Below are 18126 nucleotides of genomic sequence, written 5' to 3' on the forward strand. Positions count from 1 at the left end.
TCTCGTTCGAATAAAGAAATACTGAAAGCAGGCAGCAGCAACGACACAAATGAAATTCTGCCACTAAAAATGTGTTTTCGGGTTCTACGTGCCAAAACAACCTTATGAATATGAGGAAAGTTGGAGTGGGGGAAAACACGTCGGGTGTTTGTGCATTTATACCCCATAAAAATGCGGCCGCTGCAGGCAGTATTTTATGCCGCGCCCTCGATTTTTCTAGCGCTACGCCAAAGCCACCACGTCACCACGTCGGCAATGCACGACTTGCAAAAATTGCGCGCCCTCTTTCCTGCAGCGGCGAATTACAAAATCTGTTTGGAACTGCAAGGCATATCCCGGCTATTGGGGATATTTCACCTCGTCTCAACCAGCTCAGCTGGGCTGAGTCACTTGCGTTTCGCGAGGTAGTGATAACGCGGCCTAGAGCGCGCGCTCACCACTGGTCAATCGCTTATGATGTCTCAAGATAAAAAAAAAGCACGTTGGCGCCAATCTACGACGACTCATTCCGTCTCTTAGGAAATGGTGCAACGTTCAGATAAACACCTTTGGTTAGGAAATACCTTTCTCGGGCATGGTGATATATTTCCTAAATGCGGCATTATGGAGTCTATCGTCCCCAAACACACGTTCAATAAGAAACGCCGTGGTGAGGCGCTGTGGCATAATTAAAAAAACACTTATGCAGCAAAACCACGCGATTATGTTCATAAAATACAAAATTAGTGGTATACCTGCACTGTACACCTTGACAACAAGAATTGGTATCCTGTATGATCTTGCTTCGTGGCGTATAATGTGCGGTGTCCGAGACAATTTGCAATATACGTAGCACCCACCTTGAATTTCAGTCATTTATTGGAAGAAACACGTAGGCCTTCTGCCATTTCATGAGTGGCTGCTCAAGTCGAAGCTCTGTTCTTTCCTTTCGAAGCCTTGATGACGTAAATCCGGTAGTGAGTACGATCAACGTCGGGTGAGTGCATTTTCGCCGTCTCCTGTGCTAGGTCTATCAGGAACTCCTGCTTCTCGTCTTCCGAGACAACTGCGGTCAGCGGACTCTTCAAGGCATATATATCTGCGATAGAAGATAATATGAAAATTAATAATAACATACGCTTTTTACACGTTTGTAGAATAAAATTAATGAGCGAATTTGCTTCAATACATGAAATGACATTGCATTAGAGGAAGTGACGCAGATCCTCACATCGCCTCCGAGAGTGGCGGCGTGCTTCGGGCGTTGTCTGATGTCAGAGGTTGTGACGAGGTGCCGTGTTGGCTCTCAAGCTTGTAGGTTCCGCGTTATTTCGGGCTACTAGTAATATTAGTGTTTTCTTTTTCAGTTTTGGTATCGGAAATATCTATTTCAGTGAGTCTTTTGTGATCTCTCCTATCATATTTGTAATGCAAGAATTTGCGTGGTGGTCGGTATGCTAACTGCATTTTTATATCATAGGGAATTTCTTTAAATTGCTTGCGGCAGGTAGCAGAGTTCTAGTTCTTGACCTGGATTTCTAGAAGAGGAACATTACACCTACTGGCACGAAACCCAACGCGAAATTCACTAATTGCGAAAACTTCGTTATTTAAGTTTATGAATTACTTTATGGCACATATGGTAATTAACAAATTTAGACGGCGTATTCTCAACGCCTATTAACTTGGAACAAATTCTCAGGAGAGCAACCATTTTGATATATGCCCCATAAGACGCGTCAAAAGGCAATGTTGTTCTACTCATTGTTTTTGCAAAAAGCCGTTTTTCGCATTCACTCCCAAAAATACCTGCAACTTTGGAGTATTTCATCACACACTTAGGGGAAACGAATACCTCAAAACTGGAGTCATCCTCAGAATTTGTTTCAAGTGATGCGAACTCGACGGCTGCCAATCGTAAATTATTGTGTGACACAAAGTAACTACTTCATACGGAATTCACGAAATTTTGTTAAATATTAGATTATGCCTTTGGTTTTCTCGAGCCAGTAATGTCTGCCTCTTCTAAAGATCAAGCTAAAGGACTAGAGCTTTAGTGCCTTCAACAGGCAATGTTTAAAAAATTCTGTATGGTTAAAAAACGATACAGAAGTCCCAGCACATACAGTATCTAAACCTAGGCTTTGTACGCGGTTCAGAAATTTCTTGCAGTTCTTCTTTAAAGCCGTATACAATAAAATTTCGAAGCCCATAATTACACTACAACTGTGCGAATGGAATTAAGTGAGGTCAGGGAATATATGACAAACATAACTTTTTTTGCAAACGTACATGTTTGAAGATTGTCCGGTGGCATCTGAAGAGTAATGAATAATTGACGAAGTTGTGAGGAACGTTCGATTGTGTTAAAACATGCTTGCGGGACTCTCTAGGGTGACGCTCCCGGCAGACTCTGCGTCAAAATTATTAGTAAAGATTTGAATAGGTCCGCTAACATTTGCTTTCCCGCCGCAGTTGTGCCACAAAATGTTATTTCAGCCTTGAAGTAGTAGATCAACGCTCCTTAGACTTCGCTTAAAGCTATTGCGCATTTAAATCTTGCCGTGACATCTGCTTTGGCGCCAGAGAGAAACCTTTAGCATAGCAACATACCAGCCAAGAGTTGGAGGCTGTGGTTGTCGAGCATGGTGCACACTGGAAGCTCCAGTATGCTCGGCGAAAGTCCAGCTTCTGCCAAAAGCCTGGAAGCGTATTCAAGGCACTCGTAGTAGTTCATGTCGTGCGTCTTCGGTGCTAACTGGTCGACCAACTGCACAGCGGGAGGAGGGAGTCAGGAAACGTGGGATTATGGTATTCTTTCAAATATTCATTATTTTAGCCCGTCCTATACTCTCGCACAATGTGAGAATGATACGGGGATACTGTGTTACTGGAGTGACAGACACCCCTACTGTAGATAAGGCCATGTATGAGGTCAGGAACACGTCCGTTGAAATATGGGCAGAAGGTCCGTCGCAAAGCAAAGCATAGCTGGCTACTTTCTCATTGTGTACTGCTTTAGCTCCTGTTCATTGACTTCAGTACTATGATTTGGCACGTAATCTACCCTGAGTACGCCTGCAACTAAGCATCCTGGGAAAAGCTACAGAGCCGCTTCACCGTGCCGTGGCGACAAACTGATATTAAATGAGCACTAAAAAGTAGCATCGAGCTTTACTGGTAAACTAAGCTGTGGTGGTAGAAAAAGGGGGCACTCGTGCTGTAAGACAAGACTTGGTGAGCCAGAAAGATAACGCTAGGACAATAGTTGGGGGACGACTCCACCACGCACTTGTTCTGTCGTCTCCCTGAAGTCATACATTTTGACAACATTTTAGTCGGTAATAGCTAAACGTTGGTTAAGTAAAATTTAGACGCAGTTTAGAGGACACAAATACTGAAGATAAGTTTCAGAACGTATCCTGCATCGAAACGGCACATATGGCCGAGCCCACTTTTGAATCAATCATGCAACAGTGACGTTTCAGCGTAGTGACTTTGGTGCAAATTCCTGACTTACACTTTCTTCTCTAGCAATATCTTACCATTAGCAAAAATTAAAATACCACGTTGAAAAATACGTTTCATAATTAAAATGCTCACTTAACCGGACTCTAACGCCAATAGCGCTCGCCACTCACGTGTGAATACTTGCACCAGCGTTCCAACTTAACAAGGTTTCGGTTGACGTCCAAAGACCGCAGAGACGAGTGGAAAATCAGAAGGCACTCTCCGCCAGGTTTCAGAAGGCTTGCCACGTTCTTCAGCGCCCTCGCTTGGTCCCGCACCCAGATGAGAGTGTGGAAGGAGTACACTCTGTCGAAACGACCGTACTCGTCGATAAACTTCGTCACTTCCTCGTCATTGACAATGTCCAACCTCCTGAACTCTAGTCTGTCGTTATGATAGTGACGTGTGGCGTGCTCCACCATTTCGGCTGACACGTCGACGGCGACGATGCGGAGGCACGGCAAGCATCGAGGAAGCAGCTCCTCTCGCGTCAGGTCTCCGATGCCGCACCCCACGTCGAGGAACTGCTGCGTCTCATCCGGTTCGCGCCTGAACGTTTTCTGGCAAAATTCAAGCATCCATCTGATGTGTTGCCTGGGCATCTCCTTCTCTCCTTCGAATTGGTGCGGCCTGAAGGTGACCACGTTGCGAGAGACACCTTACGATATGTGCAGAAGGAAGCAAATACGCGATTGTTAACGATTTTTCTTTGGCTCTGACGTGATGGTTAGTAGTTTTTTTACTTTTTAGGTATCGGGCATGTTGATTATCACGTCTGTTTCTAGCCTAGTTCGTAGGTCTATCCCAAAAATAGAGCTCGCTAAATGTTACTGTACCTGCTAATATACGTGTCACAAAAATGAACCAGTTCAGACTATAGTGAACCACTTGCCAAAATTCATTATCTTCATGTCAAAAAACTGAAAATGTAACACTTGAATAACACTTGAATTTTCATAAAATTGTTTTCTTGAACCAGTCCCTGAAACGCGAACTTTTATCAAAGCCATCGTATTTGTCAGCGCGTATTGATCACCAGCATAAAGTCGCCATTCCTTTTTGCCATACTAACCTGTTTCATGATTCATTTATACCAAAGACTAGCTCTGACTGGAACCACCTTCCCAGTGCCATTGCCAGCATTGAAGATGTACAGTCATTCAAGGCCGCAGTTGTTGACCACTTCACAGAATAACCTGCGCAGCTACTTGTTCTTTCAATAAGTTTTGTATTTTACATGTATAATAACGTTGCTAACGCAATTGCCGTTCAAGGCCTTTGGTATTGACCTGTTAAACTGCTCTTTTATTCATTGTTCTTTTTCTTGTTTTGTTTTGGTTTTTTTCATACTCAGCTTTGTTGTTGTTCTCATTATTACGCTTGTCTAATAAGAATGTACCCACCCCCTCTGTAATGCCACCTAGGCCCTGAGGGTATTGCAATAAATAAATAAATAAATAAATAAATAAATAAATGAAAAGTATATACAGTGGAGCGGTGTGGTTGTCAGGTAAGTTCACAGGAACACATGAGACTTGAAAAGAAAATAGAAACATAATATTTTACTGAAAGAATAATTACGCATGCCAGAAACAGGTGCCGCTTCAAGAGCACGCGGCGCAGCGCAACCTGTCGGGAATAAACGTAGCCAATAAGGCAATAAAATATCGCACTGCTGAAGGAGCCAGATCTCATGTTCTTAGCGTTTATCTGGAAACTTCTTCCTAGTACTTTATAGATATTTAAATGGCCCGTTTTGGATCCCTGTATATATATATATATATATATATATATATATGTGTGTGTGTGTGTGTGTGTGTGTGTGTGTGTGTGTGTGTGTGTGTGTGTGTGTGTGTGTGTGTGTGTTTGGTAGGAAGTGCTTTGTTAACGAGAGCAAATTAATGATTACTATTGTTCTTCTTATATTTGGCGCTTACATTGCAACATTGCTAATTCGGTGCCGCTTCAGAACTCCGCGGCTCAATTTCTAGCGCACGAGGGAGGAAGGCGGGGAGGAAGCGCGTCGTCTTCTTTCGCGCGTGAGGCACGTGGGAGAAGCGAATGAGAGAGGGGGGGGGGCGCGTTCTACTCTGGCGGCTGCTGCTTACGGCGCGGCCGTGCGGGCACCATATCTTGAAAGCGATCTGCGATGCGGACAAAGTGCGTGCCCTGCGGGCCTCCATTTCAAAGCAATATGCGATGTGGACAAAGTGCGCCGAGTGCCGGTAGCTTCGTATGCCCTGGGGTTTCGACGTTTAGTTCGCGTTGAAGCAAGAGAAAGCACAAATGTCAACTCTCTCACTGTTGCTGCCACGCTTCCTTACTCCAGTAATTTGACAGCGAGTTTCCGCGGTCATCGAGCGAGATGTGTTCATGTTTATCTGTGCGTTCGTGACACCGTGCTTGTTAATTTAGTTAGTAAGCCAATGTTTACAACATTATACGACCGATAAAGCTACTATCCTTACTTCGTATAGTTATCCACTAATTTGCTATCGCAATCGATGCTTCGCCTTTCGGGCGAAACGGCGACATTTTTCCCTTTCCCCTCTTTTCGACTAATTCGGCTACCGAGCCATCCTTATCGCAATAAAAAGATTCAATCAGTCAGTGGAACTCCGCCATTATGCCAAAGCACTAGGCCAGAGCTGCGCGATGACAAATTTTTGTGAGCAGGCCGGCGACAAAGTTTATATATGATGCCCAAGCTAATGGTCTTCTGGTTTCATGTTTTCATTTGTGAGTATTTTTTACGTCATTGAGGGTGCTAAAGATTGTTTTGTTATCAATGGCTTTTTGATGTACCTGTTATTCAGCGTGCAGAGCGTGCGACTATCTATGGCTGATTATAGATGTCACTTGTGCAAGAGTTACGATTAAGTTATTTCTATTAAAGTTGGTATGAAGCGCAATCGTGTAAAATACAGTAGCTTGTCGAAAAGCACGGCATAGATATGCCCAATGGCGTAATTTTCTCTTTAGAGCACAATAAAATCAAACTTGCCTATTGTACGTATGGTAGACTAGCGAAAGGGCCGCATATGACGTAGCGCACACAAACAAACAGTTACTCAAGGGACACTGCAGAGAGCAGCTTTGTTCTTAACTTTTTGTCCTCAACCTTGCCTATTTCGACTGCTTCAATTTCAAATAACAGAGGTTATACGCCTCCTGACGGCCACAGCGGAAACTACTGCCTGTTGCGCGGGAATGTCAGAGCCAAAGAGGCTCCTACAAAAATGACTACAGGGCACCCTGTTACTAGTGTTTACGGGATATGCAAGTTGTCTAGTTAAGCTGCCGCTCAGCTATGATGGATAGTGCAAGTATTTGCCTATACTTTGCTCCTGTGGCTTCGAACAGGTTGGAAACTCGGCTAATTGATCATTTTCGACAACACATCACGCTTTAAGTGCAGGAATTGGGAGCTAATATGCACGTGCACGAAGACTAATTGCCGTGCTGTGTTTAGAAAACTGAGATGGCTCGGAAAGTGATAAAAACAATACGTAATAGGTAAGGTCCCCCGGAAATTCTAAGTGAGCACCACGAAGATTACACACATTGGAGCACTAACCACGATTCCAATTCCAGTTGAGTGATCGCCACACCAGAGTTCCGGTAGATAACTTAAAGAAACACAAGATGAAAATATTAAGGGTGGTTAGATGGACAGATTCTCCAGAAATGTATCATCGTTTTCTGTGTGCCAATTGCTGCCGAAGGTCACACTGCTGCTAACCAATTTGAATCGTCTGCCCCAACCGCTACGTGGGCTTGCGGATCAGCAAAGACGACCAAGAAACGAGCCCCAAAACCTCGGCTCCTGTGAGCACGTCGTATGCTCGACGCAGGCTCTTAATGTGCTCTGTAAAGCAGACGATCAGATTTAGCATTTGGAAAGAAGCTGGAATCTAGCCAGACGTAGCTGAAAAATATACCCGCTGGAGGACGGGAAATAAGTAGGCAGAGACATTGCTGTAGTCGCTGCACGATCCATAGGCTTCGTGGCACGAGCCAAGAAAGTTGTGGGTCCGCGTTCGGCAACAATGTGGACACTCAAGGTATCGGCCATTTAGCACAAACAACAAGTCAATATATCTTACTGAATTCCTCATTATATCTATCACTACACGACAATTCTTGGTTTCTAATAGTATTTTTATGCGCCAAAAGTCTCAGAACGAAGCTGTTAGGGTCACTACAAGTGCAGCAAATAGTTATATGCAAGTTCTCACGAATTTCTACAAGTAACCATGAGATTGGCTATGCTTGTATTTCCAGCATATGTGGGTAATGTAAGAGATAATATGCACGTAATGTTAAAAAATTATGGACAACATGAAAATTTTCTAAGCCCTCCTTTACGGCCCGTTATGCTATAGGAAACGCTTACAAACTCTCTGCGCTACCATTGAAAGACAAAAACGCAGCAATTTTACATTAGCAGCAATTTTGCCCACTTCATTCTATGGGTGGTACAAAAGTTACATACGGGAATTAGGTGCCTCGGAAAGGCTGGCCTACATTTCCATAGGTGGACTTATCTTCGTCAAAGTCGGCCTTGTCATTCACGGTATAGCCACTGATATAGTCGTCGCTGGTGAGCTGTTCGCGGGAACTCGTTTACGAGTTATTTGTCTATCGTTATCGGCCGAATAGTTCTTGCCGAGGATGATAAGGCCACCTTTGACGAATTTATGTCCCCCAATCGAAATGGAGACCCGCCTTTCTAAGGCACCTTATATCTGAACTAACCTGCCGAGGATGACAAGCCCGCCGTTAACGAAGATGGGTCCACCAATTTAAACGTATTCCATATTTTCTGCGACACCTTATTCCTATTCCTATTTTTTACCTTTTATACCGCACTGTGCTACTGCACGTGTAGGCCTCCTTCTTGGTTTTTCGTTCTATGGGTGACATGAACGGAACGTTTGAAGTGTGTAGGTCAATATTCTCCTTGAAAAGAAATGCCAAGTAGTCTCTTTTATTTCAATTTTCATGCCTTCTACTTTGCGTGTAGTTGGGTTCTCTCGGTTTCCTCGGTGAACTATGCGAGGCAGGTTTTTTCTATTTTGTTAAAGTAGGAAGATTCTCATAAATGACCATCTATAAACCTTTAGTCTGTGTATGTTACAGCCACTGTAGAAGTTTACTTATCCAAGCGTTACGGAGTGTCATAGGGATTTTACCAGCCATGTTTCCTAAATCTCTTAATCAGCTGTCCCTGACTCTAATTTCAAGTTCAGTGGCAATGGGAAAGGGGGGCGCCATGCTCAATTCATTGTGTGGCGATATGTTTACGTTCCTGGCTTAATTAAAAGCGTCGCAAATAATTACTGAACCCCCATCCTTTCGTTCTTTTTATGCAATAAACGAGATTTGTGGTAGTTTCCCCGGTTCCGTCAGTTAGCTAAACAATGAACCTTGTTTTATTTGGTGAAAATATCGAGAAATGCGTAGCCAGCCAAACTTTAATCTCTTTCACGCAGTTGGCGCCTTTAAAATAAATACATAATCTAGTACTCCGAAGCGTTAAAATAGAGTTTTACATGCTGCGAAATATTTAGCCCGCGGCCCTGGAGTGAATACAATTGCCACCAAGTTGAAAATCAGCAGAAAAGTGAGTAAGGGGAGGGGGTGGCAATGCCGAATCATTATGCGAAATTAGGAGCACGTGGACAAAACCGAGCTTTCTTTAAAAAATAGTTGAGCAAATGCTCGCCGGCGTTATACGGCCATGTTCAGTTATGTTTCAAAGCATCGCGAATGGGAATCATACGTTCCACTGAGTTTATATTTTGTGGCAATGGGGAGAGGAGGAGGGTGCATGATAATTGTAATGTTGAGCGAAATTATAATGGAGCGCTGCAAATCAATACTGAAACCTCGTTTTTTTTCAGTATTTTCATTCGTTATACGAGGCTCGCAGTACGTTTTCGCGTTGTCTTCGCTGAACTAAACTATGCATCTTTTTTATGCTTGCTTGAAAGTAAGGGCCCGGTTATGGGTAGAGAAAGTTGAAAGTGTAGAGAAAGCGTAGAGAAAGTTGAAAGTGTGCGTGCTGGATGCGGTCTTTACAATTAATTACGTATGCAAGCGCTTTGCAAGGTTAATTATGCGTGTGCTTCACGAGGGCCATAGAAGTTATCCGGTTGCCCTGACAGAACTACAAAGCTCAGCGTGATCAAATGTATCGAAAGTAAGGGGAATGCTAGGTGAGAACTTTAATAGCTGTTGAGCCAATACAGCCTTTGGAAAAAACGTCGGAAAGAACTGTTGGAAATTGTCACACCACCATTATAGCGCTCGTTTAACAGTGCCCTGAGAGAACTCTAAGATGCGCCAAGTTTATATTTGGTGGAAATTGGCAACCACGATATGTGTAACCTTTGCCGAAACTTTAACATTCCTGACCTAACCCAGTATTTGCTAATGGTGAGGCATCCATTGTTTTCTCTCTCGTTTTTTTACTTGCGATCGTTCGTAGTAGGTTCCAGAGCTTTGACAAAATATGGAGTTTGACAATATATGGGGGGTTTTCTTTTTTACCTTGAACAAAAATTTCAGGAGTAGCCTTTGGCAAATAGCGTAAGTGCATTCTTTGAGCTAGATTACTCGAAGCGGCGGACATACATGAGCAAGAAATAGGGATGCGTACTCGCTAATCGGAAAAAAAATCCCTAGTTCAGTTATAAACCAATTAGTTTACGGCAAATGCAATCTACGAGTTGTAGCCGGTGAGTATGCAAGACAACCACTTGGAATAAATTCTGAGTATGACGCCCGTTTTGAGATATACACATATAAATGTATGCGTAGGATATTTCTGAGAGCCTCATAAACGTAACAATTTCAGGTAAGGTACAATCCCATAAATGAAATTTGCCCGCCTTTGATGCTTTAGCATGTCCAGCTTACAGAACAGTTTACGGATTTGTAAACACTGTGCTTCAATTAGACCATGTACCCCGCTTAAACGCTACTCGAAACAAGTTAAAAATGCGTTCCGTTTATCATCCGAAGTTTTGTTTGTGCGCAGGACACAAAAAACAATAACAATCATTTCTTTTTAAAGCGTCCGATTGCGTTTATATACCTGTGGTGAAAACAATGCTTGCTAAACTCTGTTTCTACTAGTGTAGCTTCTTTTATGCAAGATTCTGTCTATGTGCGAAAAGAATCACAATAATTGTGCGCAGTTCTCGCGTTCGAAACAGAAATGCAAACATGGAACAGGAAAGTAGCGAGCGCCGAGTTTGACAGTTACAGATGACAGATGACAATATTTGTTTTGCAGCAAAATACACCCGAAACACTGTCAACCTGTTTTTTTTTCTTCTTTTGGAGTGGTTGGGTAAAGCTCCCTAATACCTAACTTCAACGGACAACTTGCCTTGGGCCACATCACGCTTCTGGGTTATATTCGCTCTTCAGATGGCTTTCTGAACCAATTGGCTGCAGTATGGTGAAGTCCTTGTGCCTAAAAGAGCTCTACTGAGCTGAGCCTGAGACATTCGCTTTTCTCCTCAGTTCGAAGAGTGCTCGGTGCCTTTAATATAGCGGCACCATAACTCAGTTATTTTCTGTTCTTTCTATCGGTGAACAGGAGATGAACGTTAGTTCTGGTATGTCTGAGCCCTAACGTACATTATACAAAACAGCTGCTGTAACCAGCCCAGCGAACGTCACATTTCGCAAGCCGCTTATCTGGGTTGTTTTTCAAGCGAAGCTTCCTGCACGTGTTTGACCTACATAAAATTACACACGTGCATTAAATTTAGACATTTTACTGCAAAATTTGAATTTTATAAAACCTGTATAGTTTTTTTTATTTCTAGCTTACACTTCTGTGGATGACATATTTTGTACTTTTTTTCTTCTACCGAGAATCCAAAATTAGCGACCTTCTACAAAACATTTCCTTTGCCTCATGAGACCCGAACACAACTATGGCATATAATCCCTCTTGCAGGTGATTTTTATTGTCTGCTGTTAAGTTATGAACTTGAATACCAATCTTAAAATTTTATATACCACGGTTAGAAGCCAAAAACTGCGTCTCGATGTGCGTGAAAAAATGAACTATCTCCATCAGCTCCTCCTGTTTGCTATGGTAAATACTGCATTTCATTGCTTAAATGCCGAGATGAAGATAGTACTACGTGCAGTGAAGTGCCATGTTGCTGCCGCGTCTGGTATTGTCACGCCATCTCAGTGATTTCGAAACACTCCTCAAGGTTGCTTTCAGCCGTCCGGGACGACACCGAGGTCTAGATCAATTGAGTGTCAAATTCCTCGAAACGGATGACAAGAGTGGGGGGTAAACCATTCAATTACAGTCAAACGTGCGCCATACTTCATAGTCAAAATTAATATTTGGCGTAATCACTACCGAGTGAGTTCGAAAACGTTGCGTGAAATGTGCAAGGTATTGTACAAGGGGTTTGCGATATGTGAAGTGCGCGAGGCGATGCGAACATGGTGCGTGGGATGGCCGGGAGCCCAAAGACGATGTCAACGAAGTGCTGCATGACGAAGTGCTGCATGAGTTTGGCTCGAGCACGCAGAGCGTCGCAAGAGAAAAGCAACATCTAAAGAAAAGTTCACGAGAGACTAGGAGAGAAGAAGAAGAAGAGACGAAGAACAGAAGAGTGCTCTGGCGTTCGGAAGCGTTCGCTGTGGCTCCTGTCTCTTGGCCAGGTTTTGGGTAATATTAGGCTTTACTAATCTTATTTATTGAGGTATCACTTACTCCAACATCAGCTTCATCCTAGGCTAATGTCCAAGAACTCCCCCGGCGGGGGTTTTTCTTCTTGGACGGCCTCTACTCCAACGGATGAATTACCTTTAGATTTGTTCATCCGCAAGGGTGTGAGCAGCATCCCGGTGGCTCTGGTTCCTTCAAATGGAGGCTCTATACGTCTGACCAACCCCCCGGCGATCCCGAAAGCTCTGCAGGCTGCTACATCTTCATACCAGACCATCACGGAAGTGAGGCAGTTCGGCCGCGGAGGTATCGTGTGTCGATCGCCAGACCAGACCTGTGTCGCGGATTTGCTTAAGTGTTCATCTTTCGCGTCATTACCGGTGAGTGCCTACATCCCTACTCACCTCGCCTGCACTAAGGGAATAGTCAGAGGTGTCGATGCGGATCTTTCTCCCGCTGAAACACTAGAGAGGTTGTCTGGGACGGGAGTAATTGCTGTTTACCGATGCAATCGAATGGTAGACAATAAGGGGGTTCCCACAGAATCGGTGATTGCAATTTTTGCTGGAACTTCCTGCCCATCAGAACTAAAGGTGTGGCCCCTTGTGTTCAGAGTTGAACCCCTGGCATCGCGTCCGCTTCAATACCGTAATTGCTGGCGGTACGGCCATAGTATGGCAGGGTGTAAGTCTAGACAACGTTGTTGCGCATGTGGGGAAGAACACGCTCAAAGTGATTGTAGTGTCCAAGAAGAGCGATGCTGTCTCTGTGATGAAAATCACCCAGCCGATTATTGTAACTGTTCTGTTAGGGCTCAAGAATTACAAGTGATTGAAATAATAGACCGACGACGCTGCTCTAGGATGGAGGCAATAAACATTGTGAAAGAAAGGGCATCTGGCTATGCGGGTATTATAGGCAGACAAAATCTTACCACGAACCTATCACTTACTACAACTATAGAGGCCGCTGTGGAAAAGGCAGTTACCAAAGCTATGGAACGGTTGGCAATAAGCCTGGGTGAATGTATCTCACAGGCCATCTCTAGTCATTTGTCTCATTTCATACAAACTACCTGCCCAACTCATGTGACAACGCAAACAGTTGATCCTGAGCACCAAGCTAGTCATAAAAGCTCAGATACCATTCCTTCCAATGATGATATTGAACCTTCGACTTCCTCTTCCACGGGCCCTACAACTGGTAACCTGATTAACACAGATTTGGAAATGACAGAGGTGGAACAAAATTCTCGAGCATATAAAAGAACCATGTTTTCTATCAATGAAGACTTTTCTCCCGGTCCTCACTCAAAAGCTAAGAAAAGTCAATCCAGTGCTGTGCTAAAGCAAAGCATTCTAGAGAAGGCAGTTTCAGCTCCTGCACTTTCCAAAACATAGGATCGCTAAAAGTGCTTCAGTGGAACTGCCGCTCTTTATACTCTGCTTCAGTAGATTTATCTTGTCTAACTTCTCAACTTAATCCTGATTTAATTATGTTACAAGAAACGTGGCTAAATCCTGCGAAATATTTTCAAATAAAATGCTGCAGATCATTTCGTTTAGACCGTCCTACAAGAGGTGGCGGATTAATTACACTCATTTCATCTAGAATTTGCCATAAGGCTAAAATTTCATTTCAATTTTCTACTCCAGAGTGTGAAATCCTAGCGATAGAGCTAGTTCTTCCTGAATGTTGTCCCTTCACCGTAGTTAATGCATATTTTCCATCTGGCGTACAGGACATTAGCACACTGGATAGTGTTATTAACTCTTGTGGACGTGAAATTCTAATCGTAGGTGATTTCAATTTTCACCATATCTCATGGGGTTTAAGAACAGATTTGTGCGGCACCCGATTATGGAACTGGTCGTTGGACAATCGGCTAACGTGTGTTACCTCCGGATCTATTACGTTTGTGCGAGGTCGATCTTACTCTTCAATAGACCTTACATTCTGTGGCCCGAGTCTTTCCGTAACTTCTTGGTCGACTGTTGAGTGTTCGACAAGCAGTGATCACCTTCCAATAGTATTTGAAGTTGCCCGTCCTGTAACATTTATGAGTGACCAGGTTCGAACTTTCATAAACTACGACACTTTTAAAAAGATGCTTACGAAATGCCATTTCATCTCTGTCTGATGCGCCTACAGAACAAAAAACCACGATTATCTGTTCCACTTTGGAAAACTCTCGAAAAAAGGCTCAATTTGAGATTAGATTGAATAAAAGAAATTCTTATAGCCCTTGGTGGAATGAAGAATGCCCCCGAGACTACAGAAAGAGAAAAGCTGCTTGGAAAAAATTATTGCATAACCAGAGTCCGCAAAATTGGAGTGACCATAAATTTTTTCCAGCAGTCTTTAAACAAACAGTTTCTAAAGCCAAAGATGAATTCGACTGTAAGCATTTTCATTTCTTGTCAAACAATAAAAATAAGCGCGCATTGTTCCGTTTTCTCCGCAGTAGAAAAGTTCTTCCGCGTCAAATTAATATTGACTCTATATTCTTAAGTAGCGATGAAATAAAACAATCACTAGAAGAAATTGCGAAGGGATTAGAGATTATATTTTCTTCCGTTTGCCAAGTTGTTCTCGCTTACGAAGGGTATCAGATGATTTTACAGAAATCTCTATGTTGGAATTGGCTGAAATTGTGGAGCGGCTTCCAGATTCAGCTCCCGGCGTGGATGAGGTAACATCTGCTATGATCAGAATCTTATTTAAGGAAGCTTCTGATGACCTTTTAGCTGTTGTAAATTACTCAATTCGGTTTTCATGGATTCCGTCTGCGTGGAAAATCGCTGAAATCATCCCAATTCTTAAAAATCATGGGGAAGGTTATACAATAGATAATATTAGACCAATTGCCCTAACTTCAAATTTGGTTAAATTAATCGAGAGAATTCTATATGCCCGTATGATTACATTTATACAGAACAAAGACTTGCTTAGCCCCTGCCAAATTGTATTCCGACCATCATGTTCCATTTGGCATGCTCACGTGGACTTAGAAAGTAGAATAAGATTAGCACGGCGACAGAGGCAAATAGGTGCTCTCGTGACGTTAGACATTTCCAAAGCACACGACAGCATAGAACACTTAATTGTATTAGATATATTGCGAAGTCTAGAGATTCCAAATTATTTTTCAAACTGGATTGATGAATTTTTTAATGGAAGAACATTTTACCGCTCTCTAAGAGGCTTTTCCTCGAGTATTTATAATCAATCACGTGGTGTTCCTCAAGGAGCTGTCACTTCACCATTACTTTTTAACATTCTGATGTGTTCCATTCCTCTTCATCAAGATGTACAAACATACGTATACACAGACGACATTGCTTTCTTCGCATCAGACAGTGATATCCACTCTCTATATTATCGACTACAGAACTACCTCTATGCCATAGAAACCTGGTTAAACAAAATTCGCCTTTCACTTAACGTTAGAAAATGCTCGATATTGGTTTTCCCTCTTAACAATCCCGTGAACATGTCGCTATCTTACCGCCTCGAGACTATACCTCAAGTGGAGTCTGTGAAATATTTAGGTGTAGTATATGACGGTTCCCTCAGCTGGCTCGGCCATATTGACCATATAGCTAAAAAAGGAGTGAGAGCCGTTGGTATGCTTCGTAAGCTGTGCAACAGACCGTCCGGAATGCGAAGAGATCCACTTTTAATGATATATAAAATGTATGTGCGGCCCATTTTAGAATTTGGATGTGTATTATTTTCTGGTGCGCCAGCTTATAAATTACGTCCCCTTGTTCTGCTTGAGCGGGAAGCCCTACGACTGTGTTGTGGATTACAGAAATGTGTTGCCAATAACATACTACACCAAGAAGTCAGGTTGCCCTCAATATTGTGTAGATTTCGTTTACTGGCGGTGCAAACAGTCTTAAAATTGTATGAATCCCCTATTACAAGATTAGAATACATATTCATTTCCCAGCCTGCACTATTCTTTGGAATACACTGGCCTCGTTTTCATACACCCCAGGTGGTCTTCGTACAAACATTAATCAATCCCTTAAATGTACGTGTCTAGGAGGTGCCGCCTATTTGTAATGTGCGAGAGAACCTACAAATCATATATGATGACATCTACCCAAAAAACGCAAAACTCCCTTCTTATAATAGATTAAACCGCCTATTACACGACCATTTATTAAGTTTATCTATCAGTACGGTCATTGCGACAGACGCCTCACAGTGTGAAGAAAAATCTAGAATTGGCATTTTCTCTCCTGCTCTAGATTGGTCATTCGCAATCAGGATTCCGGACTTCTTTTCCCTATTTCTGGCTGAATTTCTAGCTGTAGTTCTAGACCTACGCAAAGTAAATTCATCGATATCGGTGTAGTAATAATAACAGATTCTTTATCTTTATGTTCCTCGCTCACAGCAAATAGTGTCACTAACCTTTTACGTACATTTCATTTTCTAGTGCCTGCCCACATAAATTTAATTAGATTGCTTTGGGTGCCTGGACATAAAGGATTAGTCATGAACGAAATGGCTGACAGTCTCGCGAGAGCTGCCCTCAGTGGCCCTGTATTACGATTACTTCCTACAATAGCTTACCTAACGACTACTAAATTCAAGAGATATTCAATTATTCAAGACTTAATGAACCCAGCTGTAGCTAATTTCTCAGAATATCGACACGTCCTATTCCCTTGGCCCAAAAATTCCTTTCACACCAGAAAAACTAAAGTCATATTTACCCGATTACGTTGTCGGGTACCAATATTAAACTTCTATCGTCACAGGGCTGGTCTGGTTCCCTCCCCTCTGTGCCCATTCCGTGGAGATGAAACAATAGATCATTTTTTCATATTCTGGCGCCGTTTTTCTTCTTTAAGGAAAAATATTCTAGAATCAAAATTTACACAGCTTGGTTTAAGCTTTTCTATTCTAAACGTGCTTTCTTTAGGAGCCTCCTCTCTTGGAAAGTGCCACAGGGATATTTGCTCAGCCGTGGAGGAATTTACAAGTGCTTCAAATAGATTTTCTTGAATTCTTAAATATTTAATTTTTGTTCATTTTCTCCAGTTAGCTATACCGATTTTAGTGTTAAAAAGATTGCCTAATTCCATCCAAATCTTGGCCAATCCCCCGCAGTGGGTATGCGCCATCAGATAAGGCATACCATACCATACCAGAAGAGTGGTTACGTGCCACGGTTTAAGATCATCATCATGATCAAGGAGAGAAGACACGTCGGAGGTTGGAACATGGGCAGGCGGCTAGGGTGCAGAGGTGTGAGCTTGACGGGCGCTTGGACCCGGGCTAACGAGGCCTCTACCTGGTCGGCTCTGCACTTGCCGACGACCTGGCATCTTCCCACAACAGGCTGTGGTTTGCTCGACTGTGAGCGCTCTCCGGAATCAGGACGACGAGGCGCGGAAGAATGTGCTGCCAGGTGACTGGGCCTGGATGCCTAGGCCTTCCACTCGATCACAGCGGACCTGCTGGAGACGCTCGAGACAACCGTATCTGACCTCTCCTCAACGGCAAGACCTTGGTTGAGCCAACGTCACGTCGACCGTTCGAGACTTGTTTCCTTCAGCCGACCCCAGGCTTCATTTTGCTGGTGTCATCTCAACATGGACTTCCGGGTCACCATCCCCGCCAATAAGCCAATAACTGGTGAACGCTTCACTTGCACGTGACCTCCGCTTGTTTGTTACCCCTAGGTATCTTAGTGAACTCTAGGTTTGTTCTTGAACTTATCCATGTATCTCGTGCTATAACTGACATTCTAATTTCCTTGCTTTGTTATTCCTAGTGCGTGTATATAGGAGAGTGTTATTTTCCATTGATAAATTTATCCTTGCGTGTGGTTTGCAGCCAGCCTTGTCTTTTATCGGAAGCACCAAGGCGCAACACCTTGGATGCGTTTCCTATTACACTATAAA

At 43.1% G+C, this 18126-nt stretch overlaps 1 protein-coding gene across 1 annotated transcript; it reads right to left on the reverse strand.

Moving 5' to 3' along the window:
* Positions 1-846: 846 nt before the first annotated feature.
* On the reverse strand, positions 847-9072 carry LOC119465356 (juvenile hormone acid O-methyltransferase-like). Its single transcript, XM_037726144.2, has 4 exons — positions 7067-9072; positions 3621-4147; positions 2593-2749; positions 847-1078 (listed from the first exon to the last, which is right to left on the reverse strand). Exons 2-4 carry the CDS (start codon positions 4089-4091, stop codon positions 903-905), a joined length of 804 nt encoding a protein of 267 aa, XP_037582072.2. The 5' UTR covers positions 4092-4147; positions 7067-9072; the 3' UTR covers positions 847-902.
* Positions 9073-18126: the final 9054 nt, after the last annotated feature.

This window comes from Dermacentor silvarum, chromosome 9 (genome assembly GCF_013339745.2).
Source record: "Dermacentor silvarum isolate Dsil-2018 chromosome 9, BIME_Dsil_1.4, whole genome shotgun sequence".
NCBI classification, from domain to species: Eukaryota; Metazoa; Arthropoda; class Arachnida; order Ixodida; family Ixodidae; genus Dermacentor; species Dermacentor silvarum.

What these genes read in the sequence shown, in the direction of transcription:
- LOC119465356 (XM_037726144.2), bottom strand. Translation starts at nt 4,091, where the DNA reads ATGCCCAGGCAACACATCAGATGGATGCTTGAATTTTGCCAGAAAACG. An exon ending in GCTGGTGCAAGTATTCACAC is followed by an intron (nt 2,750 to 3,620) that starts GTGAGTGGCGAG and finishes CCCGCTGTGCAG; the next exon opens with TTGGTCGACCAGTTAGCACC. An exon ending in CAGCCTCCAACTCTTGGCTG is followed by an intron (nt 1,079 to 2,592) that starts GTATGTTGCTAT and finishes CTTCTATCGCAG; the next exon opens with ATATATATGCCTTGAAGAGT.